Below are 23,686 nucleotides of genomic sequence, written 5' to 3'. Positions count from 1 at the left end.
TCAGTTAAAGTACACAATGTTCAAAGTGCTTTTCTACATTTAGATGATACATTTTATTTGTTTCACTGAACTTAATGCAATTTCTTAAAATTATTGAGTCACCACCCTTTTCAGTGGTTCTGCAATATCTAGCGCCAATGACATAATTGGCAAAATTTAAAATTGGAGCTCATATGCCTTTCTGAGCCCTGGATAAAGGCTAATAATACCTATAGTGGGATGTTCGACAAGCAATAAGTTTCAAATGCTTTCTTGAACTGTACTCCTTTTCCTACATCTCTCAAGTCCTCTTCCTTCACTGCTCTTCCTACAGCTTCAACTCTTCCACTGGGAGTTGCCGCTGGCTTTGAAAGCTTTTATAAGTTTAACCTCTGTGTGTGTGTGTGTGTGTGTGTGTGTGTGTGTGTGTGTGTGTGTGTGTGTGTGTGTGTTTTCTGCCACTGCTTGGTGAGTAGATTTCAGATTTTAAATACACATCAGTGGTATCAATGTAACAGCTCGTTGCTGCATTTGATAAGTGATGTTTTTGAATTGTATTGTATGCAGACAGAGGCTTTTCAGTCCTTGACTAATAATCTGTTCATGTCCTTCCATAAAACTTACTATATAATTGACATTTGTTAATGTGGCTCTTGCTATCATTATCTGTTGCCTGGTCAACCTCAACTGGAATACATATGACTGTGAGTCATACCAGTACTTTCCAAATGCATAAAAAGTGGTTTTTCCAGGGCTGTGACTTTGGGGTCTATTGGTGACATAAAGTTAGGGTCAAGTGTTTTGTATAGCCCTTGGGCTAGGAAGCAGTTGCGTGCCTGTAACTATCCTGCAGTACAGGGTCAATTTTTTTAATATTACACATGTTTTTCAGGTTAGGCAAATGGAGCAAATAGGTTATTTGTTTTTGTGTTCAGTGTGGTCTACAGCGTGCCTTAAGAAGCTCATGGAGGCACCAATTAGATCATTGGTGGTTCCTGCAAAGACTCCAAACAATACAAAAAAAAAGTTTCTTAGCATTTGCTTATGTCAGCACTGGATAAATTAAATAACTAACAAGAGCAAACTGCTGAAGTTTTAAGGATATAATCTCTATGCATTTATCTAGAAACACCATCTTCCTGTTTTCAAATATCAGTATCCATTATCATGAAATGTGGTGTCACCGCCAGACACCACACTTGCTAGGTGGTAGCTTTAAATCGGCCGCGGTACATTAGTACATGTCGGACCCGCGTGTCGCCACTGTCAGGGATCGCCGACCGAGCGCCACCACAAGGCAGGTCTCGAGATACGGACTAGCACTCGCCCCAGTTGTACGGACGACGTAGCTAGCGATGCACACTGTCGAAGCCTCGCTCATTTGCAGAGCAGATAGTTAGAATAGCCTTCAGCTAAGTCAATGGCTACGACCTAGCAAGGCGCCATTAGTAACATTGCATGTATCTAAAGAGTCTCACTTGTATCGCCACAATCTCCAGATGTACCAAAAGGATGGATTAAAGTTAAGTATTCCAGAAGCTACGTACTTTTCTTTATAGCATTCATTACGTATCCTGTTTCAGACCTCACGCCATCCTGCTTTAGCTTAGCGTGTGCCTTTCGGCTTCCTCTCATTGTGTCTAGGCTGTCTTGTCTAGACACAACATGAAATACCCCAAAAATGTGGTTTTTGAGAATCAAATCCAAGCCACAGATTCCAAGATGGCTATGTACAGGCGATGGCTGTAATTTTTATGACACATTCTTAAGATTCCAGTCCTAAAAAAAGTTGAAAATTTTATAGATATCTTTAACCGTTTCTAAGATACAGTGTTTAAAAGTTAGCGTACCTGTGCTTGTAAAATATGCACATAAAATGCAGTGTGAGGCAAAAAACATTGTTTAAAAGTGAATAAAGGGACTTAGTAATGGAGAAGTGAAGTGTCTGTTGTAATCAGAAGGGTTCTGGAACTTAAAGTTGTAATGTTTGAGCACATGTGAAAGTTTTGTGCATGTAAATTCTGGACGGAGGTGTAAATTTACCTTGGACTTACTCGGTTTCACAGAAGCAAAATCTCAAAATGTTACTGACCCATGAAATTCTCGTCATACAACTGACATGCCTTGCCATAGTAGGGAAAGAATGGAAACAGCAGTAAAATGCTGGAAAAGTAATAAATAATGGATGATATTGTTGTGGACTGGCAAGACAGCCAATCCACAGTGACAGGTAGCCGAAAGGCACGCGTTCAAGCTCACGCATACTAGAGTGAGGTCTGGAACAGTTAAGGGAATTAATAGTAGCAAATAAAGTATGTAGTTGATGTAATACTTAACTTTAATCCATAATTGGTGTACATCGCTCTTGACGGTACATGTTTTACAATCTCAATATTAACTGGTAAAGGCGCATTGCTAGGTCGTAGCAAATGCGTAGCTGAAGGCTATGCTAACTATCGTCTCGGCAAATGACAGCGTATTTGTCAGTGTAGCATCGGTAGCAAAGTCTGCTGTACAACTGGGGCGAGTGCTAGTAAGTCTCTCTAGACCTGCCGTGTGGCGGCGCTCGGTCTGCGATCACTGACAGTGGCGACACGCGGTTCCGACGTATACTAATGGACCGCGGCCGATTTAAATGCTACCACCTAGCAAGTGTGGTGTCTGGCGGTGACACCACAGGTATTATACAGTGGTTGTGTTATAAAAAGGGTGGAGTGAAATAGACAGAGTTTGAGAGAAAGAGAGGAACAAAGTGGGATTGGAACACACATGGCAGTGACAGAAGGGTGCAAGAAAAATAGTGAAAGACAGTTCCAGTAGGAGAAAAATCCCCAGAAGAAATTAGTATGAGTGAGAACCGGTGATAATCAAAGACAGTCATCAACAGTGGCAACAAAGAAGAGAGAAGATAACAGTAGTGAGAAGACAGCTGCAATGGAAAGGATTGAATGAGACATTAGCAGTAAGAGGGTGGCAGTGAGAGGAGACAATAGTAGCAGGGCAGAAGGAAGGGAACCATGACTATGACACGGGGACAGTTACAGAGATAGAGAGAAAATGACAGTGATTGATGGGTATAAGCGACTTGGTGTGATGGCTAGTGAGTGTAAGCAAGTTACAGTTTGAGGAAGATAGAATGTGGCAGCTAGTACCCCACTTTTTAATTGGTGTATTAAACAGGAGCATATTTGCCTTTTTGTGCTCTGATAGGGGCATTTTTCTGTTGGCAAGTGATTTTGTTGCCCTCATAATACCCCGATGTATGCTTTAAAATAAGATGCATCATTTTCATCTAGGACTCCAAATTGAGTTTACGTATTACTCAGAGGGAATTCATTGCTCCCCAGTTTCTTGATTTTTGCACTTGCCTACCCAGTTGTCCAATTATATTGTGATTTTTCTCTCTTTCCACCAGTGCCATTTTCAAGTCCGTTTTGCACCAGCACACTCAAAGGCACTCATGATAATTAAAATGATTCTCCTGACAAGAATCTACTGCTGTCTTGGCAAGTACCCCCATGGTTTCAAATTAGTTCCTTAATTTCTTCAATTTAAAGTTACTTAGGACACTCTATGAGAGGGGGTTATATCAATTTATTTTTCAATATGATACCCATGTACACTAATACATTTGTGGGCACACTCAGATAACTTCTGCAAACCATTCAAATAAAAAGTCTTTAATTTCAAATCCAACCAAGCATTCACTGCATCATCATTGTCCTTCGAGGTCATTTTTAGGTTTCCAAAAAGAAATAAGACTGATGGAGCCAAATCTGAGGAATATGGCAGATAATGTAAAAATTCAAGCCCAGTGTCACACAGTATTGCGAGGGCTTTGAGTGCTGATGCACTGTTCTGATGGAAAAGAACTCCACGTGCCAATTTTCCACACTTATTTCCTTTATCTCTTCTTTCAAATGGTGCAGGAGGGTGCAATAGTATGATCCACTGACAGTTACACCTTTTCGCAAGTAATCCGCCGTGTTTACCCCTTCTGCATCACAGAAGACCAATGCCAATAACTTACCAGCTGATTTTTGCACCTGGAGTCTGTTTGGGATAGGGGATGAAGGACGTTTCCATTGTTGTGACAGCTGTTTTGTCTTGGAATCAAAGTGGTGAATCAACATTTTGTCCATTATCACATTCCTTGCAAGAAAGCTGTCTTCATCCACTTCAAATTGGTGCACGATTTATTCATAATGCTGCAGATGTTCCCACCCCTGATCTGCATTCAAGTCTTCCAGGACCAACTGAGATGAAACTTTGCATTCCCAGAATATCAATAACAATGTTGTGAGCATGCCCATGAAAGATTCCAAATGTGGTTTCAGTGTGCTGCAATGTTGTTTGATGATCCTATAAAATCGTACCATGAATTGCAATTACTGTTTCATCAGTGGCAATGGTGTTAGGTCTTCCACTGCTTGGCAAGTCTTCAAACATTGAAGAATGAGTGTTGAAGTTAGACACCCAGTTTCTCACTGTTTCATAAGACAGAGCACTGTCCTTATGTATATTCCACATGTCCTCCACAATTTCCTTGGGTGTCACTCCCTTCAAATGAAGATATGCAATCACAGCACAGTTCCTTATTCTCTCAATATTCACCATTTTGCTTATACTAAGATATAAAACACATCCAAGTGGAAAAACTAATGAAGCAGGAGATGCGAAATTTGACTTGCATACCCAGAAAGGGTCACCATAAACGTAGGTGGTGGTATTTGTGGAAGGCACTATGGTAACTAACTTAGGATATAAACTTTTTGACCACCCCTCATATATCTTGCTGTAAACACTGACTCCCCTCCTGCTGTCGTAGTGTGATCCTGGGGATGAACGGACTATAATAAGTTACAGATATGGATGATACTCCACAATTGGACCAAAGTAATCCTGAATTCTGTTATGGTTATTCTCACTTCCACAATGTGCCTGTGACTATAAGAACTCTTTTTAGGTCATTTGTTTGCACCATAAGATTTTTATTATCTCGTATTTAAATTACTACATTGGATCATTTAATGTGTTCCTCAGTGTAAGTGCCGTACAATGACTGATTTCCCTGACCCCCTATGGCGTACAGTTACATCAAATAAAAGAACATTTCTACATTTTGGATGCTGTGTATTTTAGCAAGTTGTGTTTCCACTGGCAACTCTCATTTGTGGCTGTTCTAAGGTACCAACTGTAATGTAAGACCTGACCCTTTGGACGACATGACTACAGAACTCTTTTTCAGATGCAGGGGCAACTGTATTGGGACAGGAGAAGAGATTCCCAGTGAGACTGGCCAAGGGCTTATGGAGATTATGCGTAAAAGACACAAATATCACAGAACTAATGGCAAAGATAAAAGCTTTGTCATTTAAGCTCAGATTGAGGTAGGAAAAATTTAGTTCTGTTGGAGGGGATGAACAGAATCAAGGAAGAGGGAAAGGCAGCAATTTGGATAATTCTCTTATTTTTGAGCAAAAGAATGAATACAGCCTGTTACCTGGTTGAGGGCAGGAACCTCATTGAGCTCTACAAGAAAGTTGGGTGCAGCATACTATTAAATTTTAATTTTGATGCACATCAGAAATGAGGTGAGCAGGAAAAGCTAGATCTCACTGCTAGGTAGCAATCATGGGAGCAGTATATTTGTGTGTGCTTGTGCGAGAGAGAGAGAGAGAGAGAGAGAGAGAGAGAGAGAATAAAAGGTGTCTTTTGGGCAGAGAAATATTGCGATTGCACCTTTGTTTAAAATCACTGTATGCAAGGTAACGTAGCTTAAACAGTGTTCATACATCTGTTCTGACATTATGTGAACTCAGTTTGACAGTTGAATGACAGTTCTAAAATTTCCTGGCCTTCCACACATCTTCAAGACAGGATGCTGTAGCACAGAATAAGGTAACACTCTGCAGGCACTGTGCTGTGAGTTGTGCTGAGGCTGCAAGTACTATTCTGGCTTCAACAAGTGTGGTGTCCATCCCTATCAGTTTACATACATGAAAAATAACAAAACTTCTGACCAGTCTACAATCCCAATTCCATTAATAGGTAAATGTTGTGTAAAACGTAACTTTACCAAAGTTATCTAAATATGCCATTCAAATACACCACCTTAAGACAAGTCCAGATAAATGAATCTTCATACACAAAGGAAACTTATTTGGGTAAGCTGTGATGCATCAGATTGTTACAGGCCCCAATAGTGAGTCCAGCGTAAGGAAAGTTCTTGTAGTTTGGAATGCTTTGGACAGTTTAAAAAAAATCAGAATGATAGCCTTCAACAGAGCAATAGCAACACAGAGGCTTCTCTGTAATGCTTGCTGTTCACACATTTGACTCGTTTGATCTTGTGAGGTAGGTGGGTGAGGCAGCAGCACCCTGTGCACAGCATTTGTCCACAATCCAATCCAGGATTTTTCCTGTGCCCCTGCTTGCACCTGCATCTGCATCTGCATCTGACATATACATACCACCCATTTTCCCCCCTCCCCACACTCTGTCTACCTCTACCTCCCACACTTCGACCACCTTACACTCGAACCTCTACATGTACATTTCTTCCACAACTTCTGACTTACCTCTCTCAATCTCATCCTCCCTGGCTTTGCCTGCCCATGTACTGCCCCTCCAGGAGCAAAACAATTGAATAAAGAGACAGATACTACACAGACATGACATGCCAGCTGTGCTATCTGCCCACATCTCAGCCCCAGTGTCAGCTAGGTGTTTCTGACAACCACACTGCAGATACCTGTGAAGCTTGTTGTTAGTGTGCCAAATGTGGTTAGAACTGTTCCAGGGGTTTTGGAGATCATGCAAGTTTGCAGCATGTTGCTTATCTTGGACTGAGAATGTGTATTGGCGATATAAACCTAACTTGGTCTGCAGCCTAGTTAGTGCTCACATTTGAAGCCACCAAACTTGTCAATAACAAGCGAGATTAATAATACTTACTTCCTTATATTTAAAACATTGGAAGCATAGGAAGAAAGCAGTCCATTCTAGGTAGCTGAGCTTGTAAATATGATGATTGAGTTGTTGTTCATCCCCCCTAAATAAATAAATAAATAAATAAATAAATAAATAAATAAATAAATAAATAAATAAATAAATAAATAAATAAATAAATAAATAAATAAATAAATAAATAAATAAATAAATAAATAAATAAATAAATAAATAAATAAATAAATAAATAAATAAATAAATAAATAAATAAATAAATAAATAAATAAATAAATAAATAAATAAATAAATAAATAAATAAATAAATAAATAAATAAATAAATAAATAAATAAATAAATAAATAAATAAATAAATAAATAAATAAATAAATAAATAAATAAATAAAATATAAAAAAAGAAAAGAAAAAGAAATCTTGTTCAATGTGCAATCACATTTTCTAGCACTCTTTCTTGTAATGAGTCAAGCTGTTGAGCTAGTTCAGTGGTAAATATAAGTACACACTTCTGACCTTGAAATGGTCATTTAAATCCAGTTGGTTCTCATACTGAAGTAGAATTTCAAGATAAGAAAGCTGACAATACATGTAGATGCATACAGAAACCCAGTTGATAAATTATTCAGTGGCACACATTAATCAGTCAAGTTGTACATTCACAAGAGGCTAGTTACATTTTCAGATTTTCCTAAAAATATTTTTTGTGTTTGGCGTCGGAGAATTATTATGAAGCAGATAGAATTTATTAAATCTCCAATGAGATAGGAATAGACAGCGGAAATAACATTCTTTTTCACAAAGTGACCGCGTAAACTCCAGTTAGTGACGGACTGCTGGGTGTGAAGTAGAGCAGACAGCCACCAAAATGACTGCAGGCCAAAGTGCTGGACTGAAAGGGCCAACAGGTTCAGTCTCTATTTCTATGATCATGATTAGGGACTAGTGCATGTTTAAGAATATTCCTTGTACTGAAAACTGAAGAGGTCAGTGGCCAGGTGTGATGTGCTGCTTCGTAGAAACACTGGTGGTTACACTGTAAACATTACAAGTAGATAAACTAATTTGTTTTTTTGATTATTATATGCTGTAAAACAATTTCTGATGAGGATAATTTCATTAGCTCTGTCCCAAAAATGGAGGAATGCAAATGAAAAGACAGCACATGACAACAGACAGAACAAGATTTTCCGCAGAGAAATTTTTTAAGCCGTGAAGAACACAAATTTTCAAATCCAGAAAATTGACTGTGCAGGTCAACTGTGCTTAATGACAAAAACGTTTGGTTCAAAAAGCAGTTGAGAAATGAAACCAGTAAATTTGTGCAGTCCAGTTTCATGCCAGCCTCTGTTGTGATGAAAAAATGAGGGGGATTTGCCATTAGAACATGTAAAATGGATCACAGAACACTCACACAAACTTCTAGAATAAGCCATTTGTAAGAACTGCCATTCGTTCTATGGTATGAGAAAGTGGTTGCAAACTTCTAATTATTTCCTCAAAAATTAACCATATAACCTTTGTAATTGTATCTGGAAATCTATCAAGTGTATTGTAGCTAGCAGACACAGGCTTCAGGCCAAAGGGAATCCATTTATTTTTGACATTTTCTCTGTGTACACACTTACTCCTGCTGTAACTAGTATACTAGGATATGCATCAAATTCTTTAGTTGTAAATGGCATGCTCATTTTCACTGATCCTTCTAGATTGGTTATAATTTCTAAATATATAATTTGCCTTCCAGCTGGTTTCATGTATAATTATGTAAAACATTTCGTCCGTTAATATAATCAAAAAGTTACATTTCATAGAAAGAAATTTTGCTACATGTGTTGGATCAGATCTTTCCCATGAAAATAATTTTTCAGAAGGTTCCCTATGCCACTTGGTTCTATATTTACCACATAGTGTCTGAAGAAGACACAATAGCTTTAATGTCTTAATAGTGGAAATGACAATGGTAGAGCTGATTATCGCTCATCTCTTTTGACTTATTGATCACTTAAAGTACAAATAGCATGTTCAACATATGAAGCAGCATCTTTCTTACCTGGAATGCATTTGTCTGCAGAATTTTCTTCTCCGACATTCGTAGTTTCAACAGTAGACAATTACTTTACATTATAGTTTTCTTTGATTTGTAGCTTAATCTGCTGTATTCAGATTCAGAGAATCCTTTTGTATACTGTCCACGAGAGTAGCCAGCAACACTTCGACTATGTTGTTGTAATGATTTTGTACTTAACACACAATTGTGCATGTACAGTAACTTCCTTGGGTTACAGTGGTGAACTGATTATAGAACAAGGCATAATTTTTTTGTGTTTACACACAACAGTTGATGCAACATACTTTATCGAATTACATATTCCTTGACAGATACCTCAGTTGTAGAAGTCGGCATTTTGATTGTTTAGAAAATGTTCCACCCTAAAAATTGACTTGATTCCATATGAAAAATGGCTGCCACACAATGGTTTCTATGTCTGAGGAAAAAATCACTGAGTGGAGAATATGGAGATAAGGCAAAATTTGATAGCTGAAAGAGACGGCATGTCTGATCTGTACAGAATGAGCCGATACATTGTCATTGAGCAAAAATATGACGTCATTAAGCTTCTTGTGACACTCCACCTGACAGCCTCGCATTACCTCGTCTGGAGATTTCACCAGTACGTGGAATTTTTCTCCTTATTGTTATAATCTGATAGCAACACACAATGGTGCTTTCAAAGAACACCCTGCATCAACTTCCCTGATGTTTGCATCTTTGCTTTTTTTTATTTGTCATGAATCCATGTTTACCCTGCTTTCTATGGTCATTCCTTTTGGGGTAATGACTGGAAGTGATGCAATAGGCCTTCACCCTGCACTGTGTGGTGGTATGTGGATTATGTATGTATGTATGTAGAAGTAGATGGATGTAGATACACTCAGCACTCATTCAGTGATTAAATGACCAAAGAAGCCACCATCTCTGTTAGCCATACACAACTACAACATACCCACTGTTGCTTCAGTTTGGTGAGCTTTTTCAGCAAGTGTTCTTCACTCTTCACACTATAGCAGCCAGAGACTGTGTGTGTGTGTGGTGTGTGTGTGTGTGTGGTGTGTGTGTGTGTGGTGTGTGTGTGTGTGGTGTGTGTGTGTGTGGTGTGTGTGTGTGTGGTGTGTGTGTGTGTGGTGTGTGTGTGTGTGGTGTGTGTGTGTGTGGTGTGTGTGTGTGGTGTGTGGTGTGTGGTGTGTGTGTGTGTGGTGTGTGTGTGTGTGGTGTGTGTGTGTGTGTGGTGTGTGTGTGTGTGGTGTGTGTGTGTGTGTGTGGTGTGTGTGTGTGTGGTGTGTGTGTGTGTGGTGTGTGTGTGGTGTGTGTGTGTGTGGTGTGTGGTGTGTGGTGTGTGGTGTGTGGTGTGTGGTGTGTGGTGTGTGGTGTGTGGTGTGTGGTGTGTGGTGTGTGGTGTGTGGTGTGTGGTGTGTGGTGTGTGGTGTGTGGTGTGTGGTGTGTGGTGTGTGGTGTGTGGTGTGTGGTGTGTGGTGTGTGGTGTGTGGTGTGTGGTGTGTGGTGTGTGGTGTGTGGTGTGTGGTGTGTGGTGTGTGGTGTGTGGTGTGTGGTGTGTGGTGTGTGGTGTGTGGTGTGTGGTGTGTGGTGTGTGGTGTGTGGTGTGTGGTGTGTGGTGTGTGGTGTGTGTGTGTGGTGTGTGTGTGTGTGGTGTGTGTGTGTGGTGTGTGTGTGTGGTGTGTGTGTGTGGTGTGTGTGTGTGGTGTGTGTGTGTGGTGTGTGTGTGTGGTGTGTGTGTGTGGTGTGTGTGTGTGGTGTGTGTGTGTGGTGTGTGTGTGTGGTGTGTGTGTGTGGTGTGTGTGTGTGGTGTGTGTGTGTGGTGTGTGTGTGTGGTGTGTGTGTGTGGTGTGTGTGTGTGGTGTGTGTGTGTGTGTGGTGTGTGGTGTGTGGTGTGTGGTGTGTGGTGTGTGTGTGTGGTGTGTGTGTGTGTGTGTGGTGTGTGTGTGGTGTGTGTGTGTGTGGTGTGTGTGTGGTGTGTGTGGTGTGGTGTGTGTGTGGTGTGTGTGGTGTGGTGTGTGTGTGGTGTGTGTGTGTGTGGTGTGTGTGTGTGTGGTGTGTGTGTGGTGTGTGTGGTGTGGTGTGTGTGTGGTGTGTGTGTGTGTGGTGTGTGTGTGGTGTGTGTGGTGTGTGTGGTGTGGGTGTGTGGTGTGTGTGGTGTGGGTGTGTGGTGTGTGTGGTGTGGGTGTGTGGTGTGTGTGGTGTGGGTGTGTGGTGTGTGTGGTGTGGGTGTGTGGTGTGGGTGTGTGTGGGGGTGGGTGTGGGTGTGGTAATATAATGTAATACAATTTCTCATGCCCTGAAATGAGATCCATTGTATCTAAAATTTTGTTCTCCACACCTAGAACAGCTTTTTGCCACCCTCCCAATATCTGTAACATTCCTGTCAGACCCTGTGCTCCTTTTGCACCCATCTCCCTACCCAATGGCTCCTACCCTTCAACAGATCCAATGCAAGATGCGCCATGCACCATGCACCCTCGTACCACCAACTGTTCCAGCCGACACATGTCATACACCAACTGTTTGGCCTTTTTTCACCAAATTACCAATTAGGATGAATGGGCATAGGTAGTGGGTGTATACTGGCAACACACAATATAGTGTTGCAGAGCATGTGCTACAACATCACAATTGTGACCTCAGTGCCTGTTTCACCACATATGCTGTTTGGAATCTTCCCCCCAAACAACAGTTTCTCAGAACTCTGAAGGTGGGAACTAATGCCAAAACATGTCCTCAGTTCTTACCACCCACCTGGCATTAATTTACATTAATTTCTTCTGGCTCGGCATTTCTTCACAGTAAGTTCTCCTTCTGTCACTCAGTTTTATTTTCTACAGCTTTCATTGTCTTACCTGTCTATTTTTCACTGCCCCATCTGACCTCTGTTACATCTACATCTACATCTGCACTTAGCTTTTCACTCTTATTAACTCATGTGTGATGTTTAATCAGTAATGTGCATCTTGCGTATTATCCAGTCTTCCACCTTTCAGCTCAAAGATTTTTAAATCTCATACAATGCAGTCCTCAACAATCAGTCTTTCCTTCTCACACTGTGTGGTAAGTCTCTCCTGACTCGCAGTCCCAGTTGACTTTCCCAAGATCTACCTGTTTTTCTAGACGACTCTAGTCCTTTCCCTTAACCCCTCTTCCTTCCCCTTTAACTGTTGTGCCTGAAGGAGGAGCTACTGGCTTCAAAAGCTTGCCTAATTATAACCTTCTTTTATGTGCGTTTTCTGCCACCACTTGATTAGTAGATTTTTATCTATTAAGTTATTGTCATTTTCATACTGTGTGAATGTCATATGTTGTGTGTTACTAGCCAACCATTCAGATCATGGATTACACCTGTTTCTTATAGAATCAATTTTTATTCTAAGTTTTAATGTGGCTCCATATATGGCAGTACAGATTCCTTGACATACTGCTATTATAGCGGTCAAAAGCCTTTCGCCAGTACAATGTCACCTAGGTAGCATACAATAGTGTTTTCTGATTTACACAGTAACATTTGGCAAGTGCCTCTTAAATCTCCTTCCTATTAGTCAGGGAATTGTGCCAATTCCTCCTTAGGGTGGAGATTGCTTACATAAAACCAATGAAGAAGGATGAAAACACTATCATATTACTTCTAGAACACACACATTTTTGGGGATAACATATTTTATGGGACTGACAGTGAGTGCTGGATCTTCCAATAATAGTTGTATAAATTATTTCTTAACTCCAGTGAGTACATGTTTCATTGTAGTTTCACCTTATGTTTAGGATTATTTATTTTCTACATGGTTGTTTTTTCACTGAAGATGCAGCTGGAAGTGTTGTGAAACTGATAGTGTCTAAGAATAAAAGGATTATACAGCTGAAGCAGCTTCATTTCTCAACATGATTTGTCAAGGCTATGGTTACCCAGATTGTAAAGTTTTTAAACAAAAAACTCAAAGTGCCTGTGGCATCTGATAATTGCATCCTGTCATGACACATTGTTGCCATACACTTCCACTTAATTTCGGATTGTAGCAACATTGTCCTCCTTTAAATGCAGAAAATGCCACACAATTTATCAGGCCTGCAGAGATTTGCCTGTGAACAATCAAACAGTTATGTATCATGTAGTTTTTTTAAGGTGGTGATTAAAATGTCAAGTCTGCCTCTTCTGCACTGGTGTCAGATACTGCTCCCCAACAAATCTCGACTAATGTATCTATGGCAGCTGACGTATTAGGGTTCAGTTTCTACTGTTACCTCATCCAATCTGCACTTTTCTGACAATATAATGCAGTACTAAAACTGGTAATAGTACCATACTTGGTAAAAAAAAGAAAAAAGAAGAAAAACCTAGGTGTTTGAGTTGTACATTTCTTCTTCCTTCGAGTAGGAAATATTGATTAGGGAAGTTTGGGGAAAATGGGGCAACTCACTCAGATCACAGACTGAGTGAACTGTGCTGTGAGTAGAAAGTGTCACAAGTTTGGTTTGGTTCCATTTATTTACATGTTCTGTGGATAACTTTTGCGAGAGCTTGTCATGCTTGTTGGTTCGAGGTGATGGTGGTGGTGTTTGGAATTTAATGCAGGACTTTCACACAAATAAAGCTCTTCAAGACCTTCATGCTACCACCTCTTCTCTCCTCACTGGCCAAACACTAACAGTGAAGTTATTCTCCGCCACCAGGATTCAAACCATCAGACCTTCGAATTGAGCTCTACTACACACATGTTGAATAGCCGTCTTGTCTACAGAGGTAAATACATCAGATAATATTCTTACTACACATGTCTGTGAAATACATTGTGTATTGCATAGAACTGACCCAGAAAATTATTTCATTTGACACCAGTGAATGGAAGTATGTGGAGTAAGCTAAGCTTTCATCACCAAAGTCTGAAATGATGCAGAGAGCAAAGTTTCTGGAACCGAGGGTTACTGAACATCTATAACGTGATTTCCAGTTAAAATTAAAATTATAAGGGCACCGAGGAATTTTGAACAGCTGGTTGTGCAGGTTACCTTGCCTTATGTCCCATATTCTTGATTGCTATGATGTGACTTAACTTGTACATAACTGAACGAAGTGTACCTTTTATAAGCTATGTGATACACTTTTACCAAAAATCAGTTAGTGATACCTTTTAACATTCAATTTATTGGACATGGTGTTGTAGCTTGGATTATGATGCTGGCATCATACAAAAACAGTACTCTTTCTGCTTTACCAGTGTAAAGTGGAAGATCAGTTACATGAAACCAGAACAGGAGTGGTTCTGCAGTTGAATCCTACAGGACAACAGTAGCAATTTGTCCCCTCTCAACTCAAGATGCTATCAAGATGAATCTTCTATCTGACACAGTACTTTGCATTCTTTTGTTTAAGTAATAACTGGACCACTTACTCATTGTACCTCGAAATCATCTCAGTTCCTCATGTTGTTGTTGTTGTTTTCATTCTTCTTCTTTTGGTTCTTGTTCTTGTCTTGAGTCCAAAGACTGGTTTGTTACTGCTCTCCACGTTAATGCAACTTACATCCTTCTGAATTTGCTTGTATTCATCACTTGGTTCTTGGTTCCCCTCCAAGATTATTACCAGCCCCTCCCCCATGCTTCCCTCCCCACAATATTGCAAACACCTTGATGACCCCAAATGTGTCCAATCAACCGATCCCTTCTTTCGGTCCAGTTGTGTCCCAAATTTGTCTGCCCAAATATTAGTTATTAGTTACATCATCCACCCACCTAGTCTTCAACATTTTCTGTAGGACCGCATTTCAAAAGCTTCTATTCTCCTTTTGTCCCAACTGTTGATGGTCAATGTTTCACTTCCATACATGGCTGAATTCCAGACAAATACTTCCAGGAAAGACTTCCTACCACTTAAAGCTGTGTTCAATGTCAACAAATTTCTCTGGCAATGGCAAGAAGAGCATTTCAGTCTATAATTCTGTATCCTCTCTACTTTGGCCACCATCAGTTACATTGCTATCAAAATGGCAAAACTCATGGAGTACTACAGGTGCCTCATATCCTAATCCGATTCCCTTAGCATCACCTGATTTAATTCAACTACATCCCATTATCCTTGTTTTGCTTTTGTTGTGTTCATCTCATATCTTCCTTTCAAGACAGCGTCCATTCTGTGCAGCTGCTCTCCCAAGTCCTTTGCTGTCTGACCCAATTAAAATGTCATTGGCAAACCTCAAAGATTTACTCTCCTTGAACTTTAATTCATACTCCAAATATTTCTTTGGTTTCTTTTACTGGTCATTCAATATACACACTGTGTAACATCAGAGATGAGCTACAATTCTGTCTCATTCCTTCTCAACCACTCCTTGTGTTTCATGCCCCTCGACTATAACTTTTCACTCCTCGTACTTTCCCAGTCTGTATTGTCGAAAGCTTTCTCTTAGATTAAGAAAAGGCAAACCTACATTCATAGCATTTTTAGACTATCTTCTCAGGTAAGTCATGGGGTCAGTATTGCCTCGTGTGTTCCTACAGTTCTCCAGAATCCAAACTCATCTTCCACGAGGTCAGCTTCTACCAGATTTTCCATTCTTCTGGAAATAATTGATGCCTCATCCAGATAACAATAAAAATGAAAATACTGCAAATGAATTTGTCATTCTGGCATTATAATACATAGTGAGTGAAAGTGGTATGGTATAAGGCACTTTCAGTGGGGAGTCCCTCCTAAAAGAAAAAAGGCAAGCGAAATAGAATCTTTTGTTTGCAGTTTTATATCATCTTCAAACTGCTGTGAAGTGCACGGCATAGGATACTTAGCATTGTAATATATTAAGTTTTTTTCCCATTCAAATCGTATCTGAGGTTCAAGTAGACTGACTAGTTTAATTAAACTCCAGAGCCATGTAAGTAATCTTGCCATTGCAATCCCTTCTGGTGTGGTACATAGAGGGCTGAAGAATATGCCCATATTCTTCACTTAATTCTGCACCTGAAAACTTCATAATTAGGCAGTTGTGGGGTGAATCTACCAATTTAGGTTTTCCATCATTTGTGCGACGCTATCCAGTAAGTCAAACTAACCTGAAAAAATACCTGCTACCATCTTTGTATACATTCCATATCTGATGTTAATCCTATTCGGTAAGAGTCCCACACAGGAGCAGTATTCGGACATGCGATGGACTAATCAATCGTACAGGGTCTCTTTTGCAGATGGACTCCATTTTCCTACTATCCACTCATTGAAGTGACATGCACCATGTACCTTACTTATTATTAAGCCTAATACCCATTCCACTTGATACCCCCAATGAACTGCTTCACTCAGATAGTTTATCTGAGTTAACTGATGGCAGTTTTCTGTAGTGAATGTCAGTCATAGTATAATACATTTTCTTTTGTGCAGGACACTGTTTTACATTTCCAGACCTTCATTATAAGTTACCTGTTGTGGCAATGCTCTGAAATCTTGCAAAGATATTTCTGGATATTTGTGCAGCTTTCTCCAGACAGTACTTAGTTATAGATAACTGCACCATCAGTAAAAAGTCTGAGGTTACAAGTTATAATGTCTTCCATGTCATCCATACAAAATATAAGGAGCAACAGACCCAACACACTTCCTTGAGGAAAGCCTGAAGTTCCTTCTAATTCTGTTGATGACTCTCCATTCTATATAACATGCTCCTTCTTTCCTACCTACATATCATCAATGCAGAAACAAGTTTTGTTTGATAACCCACACTGTCACACTTTCATTAATAAACATTCATGATGTAGAGAGTCAGACGCTTTTCAGAACTAGAGATATACTGCATCAACATCTACATTTACATCTACATGGTTACTCTGCAATTCACACTTAAGTGCCTGGCAGAGGGTTGATCGAACCATTTTCATACTACTTCTCTACCATTCCACTCTCGAGTGGCGTGTGGGGAAAAAGGAACATCTAAATCTTTCCATTAGAACTCTGATTTCTCTTATTTTATTATGATGATCATTTTTTCCCTCTGTAGGTGGGTGTCAACAAAATATTTTCACATTCGGAAGAGAAAGTTGTAATTGAAATTTCCTAAACAGATCTCGCCACAAAGAAAACTGCCCATGTTTCAGTGACTGCCACCCCAACTCACATAACATATCAGTGACCCTCTCATCACTATTGCATGATAACTCAAAATGAGCTGCCCTTCTTTGCATTTTTTGATGTCCTCCATCAATCCTCCTTGGTAAGGATCCCATACTGCTCGGCAATATTCTAGCAGAGGACGGACAAGTGTAATGTAGGTTTGTTGCATCTCCTAAGTGTTCTGCCAACAAAGCACATCCTCGTTTCACCTTCCCCACAATATTATCTATGTGGTATTTCCAATTTAAGTTGCTCATAATTGCCATAGTCCCTGGCTTTCAGGACACCATGTAACAAAAGGAGAAATTGATGTTATCCCCATCAAACAGTGTCCATATAATCATGGTGCTGAGTTCATGCTCTTTGAACTCAAACATGATGACATATCTCAGTGTTCTACAACAGATGGGTATTGGTAGATTGGATATAAGTTTTGTGTGTCACATATGGTACCCTTCTCAAGACAAATTTTACCTGTGCTTTCTTTCACTAGCTGATTACATGTTTTTTGTTCAAGGGATCTACAGTATATAACAACTAAAACAGGAGCTTACTCAGCTGCGAATTTTGTACATATTCTCACAAGGATTCCACTGAGTTCTGGAGTCTTGTTTGGTTTACTACTCATTTCTCATTCCTTTCATGCATAAGTCTCTGGATACTAATGTTGGTGCCACTAACAGTGTTCATGTATGAGCAGAATTAACATAGGTCTTGTGGGAAGTCTTTCAATAAAGTTTGACTGTGGTAGTTTTTGATGGCAACATGTCTCTGTTCATAGCTCTAAGCTTTGTTCTACATGTTTTTATGCAGTAATCTGTTAGTTTCGAAGTTTTTTCACAATGACTCCATACCATCAAATGTCCCTCCATCGAGAATGGTTCTACTATATACTTATATAACCATCAAATTGTTGACTTTCCTTCTAAACTTCAGCCACAGCCCTTCTACATTCTCCAGCTCAGACGTAATTCTTCTGAAATCCTCTTAGAGATATGACATGACAGCATCTCTATCTATTTGGTTGGATACATAGTGTTTCCTGCTATTTCTAGCTGACCTTTGTAATTTGGGATTTGAGAATCCGTGAATGCGAAGCAGTTGTAATGACAAAATATCATAACTGAGTAATGTCATCTAGTCAAATATTTTCATCATGAGTTGGCTTTTGTGGTGGTTAACAGGATGTTATGTCACACTGACATATTACAAAATGATGATTTTTCTCAAATGGTTGGTGGGTGTTTAAAGCCTCCCCCAACAATGACAGTGTGATTGAGTAATTTATGTGTTAGTGAACTGTTTTCTCTGAAGTTTTTGTTAGATATGAGGTAGCCTGGTGGTTGTTGGGAAAGTCTAATTACATGTATGTGCTCACACTAGATACCACATCTTACTCAATCAATCCTGCATGCATATTCACTTCCCACTTGGCTAGATTTGATTGTCTACTTTTACAAATATACCACCCCAAACAACTGAAATTCCAGGTTGGAATATCAACAACATTACAGAAAAGATAGAATGCTACTTACCATAACAGTGACACACTGAGTGGCAGACAGGTACAACAAAATGACAGTTGCACATTGCTTTTTACCAAAGCATTTTTGAGAAGAGAAAATGAACACACATTCTCATGAGCAAGAACATATTGCGCAGTTGTAACCAGTACCTCTGGCTGCTGTGGCCAGAATGTGATAATCATGTTGAATGAAAACAGCAATTCAAAGTGGGCTGTGGAAGGGAGACGGATAGCCGTCTGCTGGTGGGGTGAGAGAAGAATGTCATTTGGTGGAGCATGCAGAGGCTAGATGGTAGCACAGTAAGGATACCAGGTGCAGTATCAGACAGCTGTGGGGAAGGGAGCCTGGAAAAAAGTCTGTGGAGCAGGTGTGGAGCAGAGAAGGCGAAAAAGACTGGTGGGCACATTTTCAGAGAGCAACACTCTGAGGATGAGGGGACATGATAATTTCAGAAGTGGAGATTGTGTTGTAAAGGTAATTCCCATCTGCCCAGTTAAGGAAAGCTGGTGGTAGAGGGAAGACTCCAGGTGACCCAGGTTATGAAACAGCCACATTAAGCTGCATGTTGCTCCACAGGGAGGTCCACATAACTCTTGGCCACAGTTTAGTAGTGGCCTTTCATCCTGGTTGACACCTGGTTGGTAATTCTACTAATATATGTAGGGGTACCCAGAAAAAAAACTGAAATAACATTGCTGTGGGTGGAGCTTATATCTGCCTAGCAGCAGAAATGTACCGTATTTACTCGAATCTAAGCCGCACCTGAAAAATGAGACTCTAAATAAAGAAAAAAAAAATTCCCGAATCTAAGCCGCACGTGAAATTTGAGACTTGAAATTCAAGGGGGGAGAAAAGTTTTAAGCCGCACCTCCAAATCGAAACAAAGTTGGTCCATTGTAATATGAGACACAATTTAGGTCGAATGAATGATGATACAGCTACGGTAGTTTGGTTCGAGTCGTAAGCTTAGCAGTTAAGCTTTACCAGGTAGCCATTGCTATGCGTCAGGCGCTCCGTCCGTATTTATACGGGAACCCTTCCTTTTTCACGTGCTTTGTCTGGTTTGAATTGATTGCTTATTTTGCTTTGATCTGATAAGTGCCGTTTTCTTTGTTATAGGTGTTTACGTCACTCTAAGCTGAAAATGCATTACTGTACTGTGTCGTGCATTGTTTGTCGCATTCTGATAGTGCGTGTTTATGGTCTGTTGTCACTCGCGGCATGGATTGCTTTTGTGCGCGCTACCGCCGCTTACAATTAAAAAAAAAAAAAGAGGAATATTCTCATTAGCGAAACAATGGCAAGAGACTGCTATTTGTTGTTACTTACACTGCTGCTTTCTTTGATAATGATCACCAAGAACCAAATAATAGACTGTGTATGACAGAACATGTTCTGAACGAGAGTTAGGCGAAAATTTTTCTCCGTTTGAAAATCTTTGCGGCCGCTTCTTTAGTACATCAAATTCTGCACAGAAATTAGTCATCTTAGATTTAAAAATCTAGTCAGTTGCCTTGCTTCATTTATGACTGTATCACTATTAGGCATAAGAATAATACGAATATAAACATGACACAATATGTATATTCTTCCGCATTTGCTGTGGTCTCACTCTAGTTTCGTAGTTAATTAGGCAGACAGGATTTAAATGAGACAGCAACAAACACGAAAGAATACATGGCAAAATGTTTATATTCGTATTATTCTTATGGTGAAGAGAATACTGCATGTGATTCACATTTCATCAGGTTCCTATTAGCAACCATCTCTTCTCACAGGTAGGAAAAAATTCAGAACGTAGAGTTGGCCATATTGACAAACATCCCAAGAGTCTCGCCAGTCGGATTTTCATAGTACATTGAAATGCTGCTACACTCGAAGATGAACAATATGGAATTTGTATTTACTTCCTTGGATAATGTATGAAAATGCAGTGGTCGAAACTCGGGGCAGAGAAAAAAAAGCTCGTCTTCCATCTTTTTTTTTTTATTAATTCACTGACGCAGAGGTTTTGGCGCCAGTATTTATCTTTGTGCCTACAAAGCATGCCTGTGTAGCGCTACATATATTTGACGGCAGAAGTTAGTTGTGGCGGCACCTACCAATATTTTTCGGAACGTCGCTTGCTTTGCACTCGATTCTAAGCCACAGACGGTTTTTTGGATTACAAAAACCGGAAAAAAAGTGAGGCTTAGATTCGAGTAAATACGGTATACTACATAACATAACTCATTGCCAGTTCAGTGCCACCTGTGTTGTTCATCTAGCTTGTTCTGTACATCTGCAGTGATTGGTTTTGCTAGTGCTGTTTTGTTCTTGGATCATTTTTTATGATGTCATGTTTAAATGAACAATGTGCAGCTGTGTAATTTTATTTTCTGCTCAGTAAAAATGCTGCTGAAACTGTTTTGATGTTGAAAATGGCTTACTGAGGTGATGCTATGGAGAAACTAAAGTGTAGAATTGGTTTTCTCAATTTAACAATGGTGACATATCTATTCTTGACAAACCTCATTCTGGACATCCATCAACTGTCCAAATTGACAAAAAGTTTGTAAAAGTTAGTGTGTTTGCGCTCCCAGACCACTGACAGACAATTGATCAACTGTCAGAGAGTAGTGGGTTATCTTGGAGCTCTGTTCAATGAATTTTAATGGACGATTTGGGAATGAAAAGGGTTGCTGCCAAGTCTGTTCCTCAGGTTCTGACTGACAATCAAAAGGAACGCCAAATTGAAATGTGTCATGTTTTGAAACAGCAGCTTGAAAATGATACAGATTTTCTGTCACAGATCATACTGATGACGAATCACTGTGTTACGAGTATGCCCCAGAAACAAAGCAAGAGTCAAGCCAGTGGAACAAGTCGTCGCCATCTCATCCGGTAAAAGTAGTGAAGCCAAATCAAACATTGACACAATGCAAATTTGCTTTCTCGGTCCCAAGAGCATAGCTCAATAAGAATTTGCTCCCCCAAGGTCAGACTGTCAATCAAACCTTTTATTTGGAAGTGTTAAGAAAATTGCACAATAATGTCCCAATTTGTGGCAGGCAGGAGACTGGTTCTTCCATCATGACAATGCACCTGTAAACACAGCCATCTGTTAGTTTTTGGGTAAAAATGGCATGGTTTTGGTGACCAACACACCTTACTTGCCCAATCTGGCTTCGTGCAACTATTTACTATTTACATGCCTGAAAAAGGCCACAAAAGTACACTGATTTGACAACATTGAAGAAATCAAGAAAGAAATGAGCACGGAGCTGTCAGCCATTTCTAAAAGTGACTACAAAAATGTTTGAACAGTAGAAGCACCTGTAGGACAAATGTATCAATTGTATTGGAGAGTATTTTGAAAGGAATAAGGTTGTTTTGTAAACGATTTAAATATATATAGCTTTTAAGAAATATTTCCTTTTCCTTGTGCCCCCTCATGAAAAGCTGTGCAGTGAATGCATCAGAGCTGTTGTATGATAAGGCTATTTCTGCTTGTGGCCTGTCCTCCAATGGGTTGGGATAGTCCTGTGACAGGACTAGACTAGGAAGTGCTCGGTGGTTGGATAGTGCAGATTTTGCACATAGGTCTTTCACAGAGGGGTACGGGTTGGGGATTGGGAAGTGGCGTAGGGATGCACTAAGGTGTTTCAAGGATAGGGTGGGGAATAGAGAACTGTTCTGGGTAGGTAGGAGGCATTTTGGGTAGGAAGTACCTCATTTCAGGGCACGAGGAGAGCTGTAGTCCTTTAACAGGGCTTTCATTGTCTATCATTGTGCCGTGAAATGACACACATCCTAACACAGATTTTTCCCAACCCTCCTAAAGTGATTTTATGTGCCAACAAAATCTCCGCAACATCGTAGTCCATTCCCTTGGCACACCCAATTCCATCACCTCTCTGAAGGTATATTACCTCTGAGGTTGACCTAGGTGCAAAACCTGCCCCATCCACCAACAAAGCACTTGCATTTCCAGTCCTGTCACAGGCTTATTACCCCCAGCAGAGGGCAGGCCAAATGTGGAAACGGCCTTATCAGATACCAGCTTTGCTGGTGTCATTGCACAGCTTTTTATATCGGTAGAACTAGTGACCGGGAGTCAGACTGAATGAATGGCCACGTCCCATCTGCGGCTGAGCGGTATGTGGCTCACCGTGTGAAATGACGTGCAGCTGTCTATAACATGCTCTATTTATTGTATGTGGCTACTTCACAACCTGTGCCAACAGGATCGTGCTCTCAATCACCGGCATCCCTGTACTGGTAGTTACCCTTTCGACACTTTATCCACTCTCAAAATTATCCCTTCCTCAATCTTTTGTTACCTGTTGTTCCCACACTCTCTACCCCACAGATTCTGCTGAATCAGTCCCACACCACCCTCTATTCATCTCCCCTCACCTTCATTGTGTGCTGCTCTCTGCCAGTGCACCCATTGGTCTTTCTCCCCTCCCCTTCTCTGCTCCTCTCCTTTTTCCACGCCGGTTCCTCCCATATCCTTCCCCACGCACTCCACAACAGCCTCCAGATCCTGTGTCCAGCAGCCTTGTCCTGCTACCATTTATACCCTGCACACTCTGTCAGACAGTGCTCTTCCCTCACCACATCTCTATGCTGCTATTTGTCACCCTTCCTGTTGCATTTATTTGATGTGACTGCTGAATTATGGTTGGAGCAGCCTGAGACAGCATTAATGTGTGCTTGCTTGTGTGAATGTGCGTTATCTTTTCTGAAGGCAGCTTTGCTGAAAGCAAACACTCTCCATTGTGATCATCTACAACTCAGTGTGTCATCTTTATGGTGAGTAGTGCAAATACTACCTCCATTTTCCACTTCATTATTCTCTGGATTGGTTCTGATTTACCCCCAAAAGTACCATTGTTGTGAGTTTTGGATTTTGTAAGTTTCTGTCTGTACTGTTTGTACTTTGTTACATGAGCTGTACCCCATCAAAGAATATGAGGAAGGAGAGACGTGAGTAATACAATCAAAAATGGGAGTGGGTGAGAAGAGTTGGATAGAGAAAGGGAGGAAAGGCGTGGTGGTGGTGGTGGTGGTGGT

The 23,686-nt window shown here is 40.3% G+C and overlaps 1 protein-coding gene across 1 annotated transcript in view; it reads right to left on the bottom strand.

Annotated features, from left to right (window-relative positions):
• LOC124742238 (skin secretory protein xP2-like) overlaps window positions 1-23,186 on the bottom strand; it is a 50,646-nt gene extending 27,460 nt beyond the window's left edge. The window contains exon 1 of the mRNA XM_047248772.1: window positions 23,027-23,186. Within this exon, the coding sequence (XP_047104728.1) occupies window positions 23,027-23,186 (160 nt within the window). The remainder of the gene's footprint in view (window positions 1-23,026) is intronic.
• Window positions 23,187-23,686: the final 500 nt, after the last annotated feature.

Source organism: Schistocerca piceifrons, unplaced genomic scaffold (genome assembly GCF_021461385.2).
Source record: "Schistocerca piceifrons isolate TAMUIC-IGC-003096 unplaced genomic scaffold, iqSchPice1.1 HiC_scaffold_2246, whole genome shotgun sequence".
Lineage (NCBI taxonomy): Eukaryota > Metazoa > Arthropoda > Insecta > Orthoptera > Acrididae > Schistocerca > Schistocerca piceifrons.
Note: the sequence above shows the minus strand (reverse complement) of the source record. Positions and strands in the feature narration are given on the sequence as shown.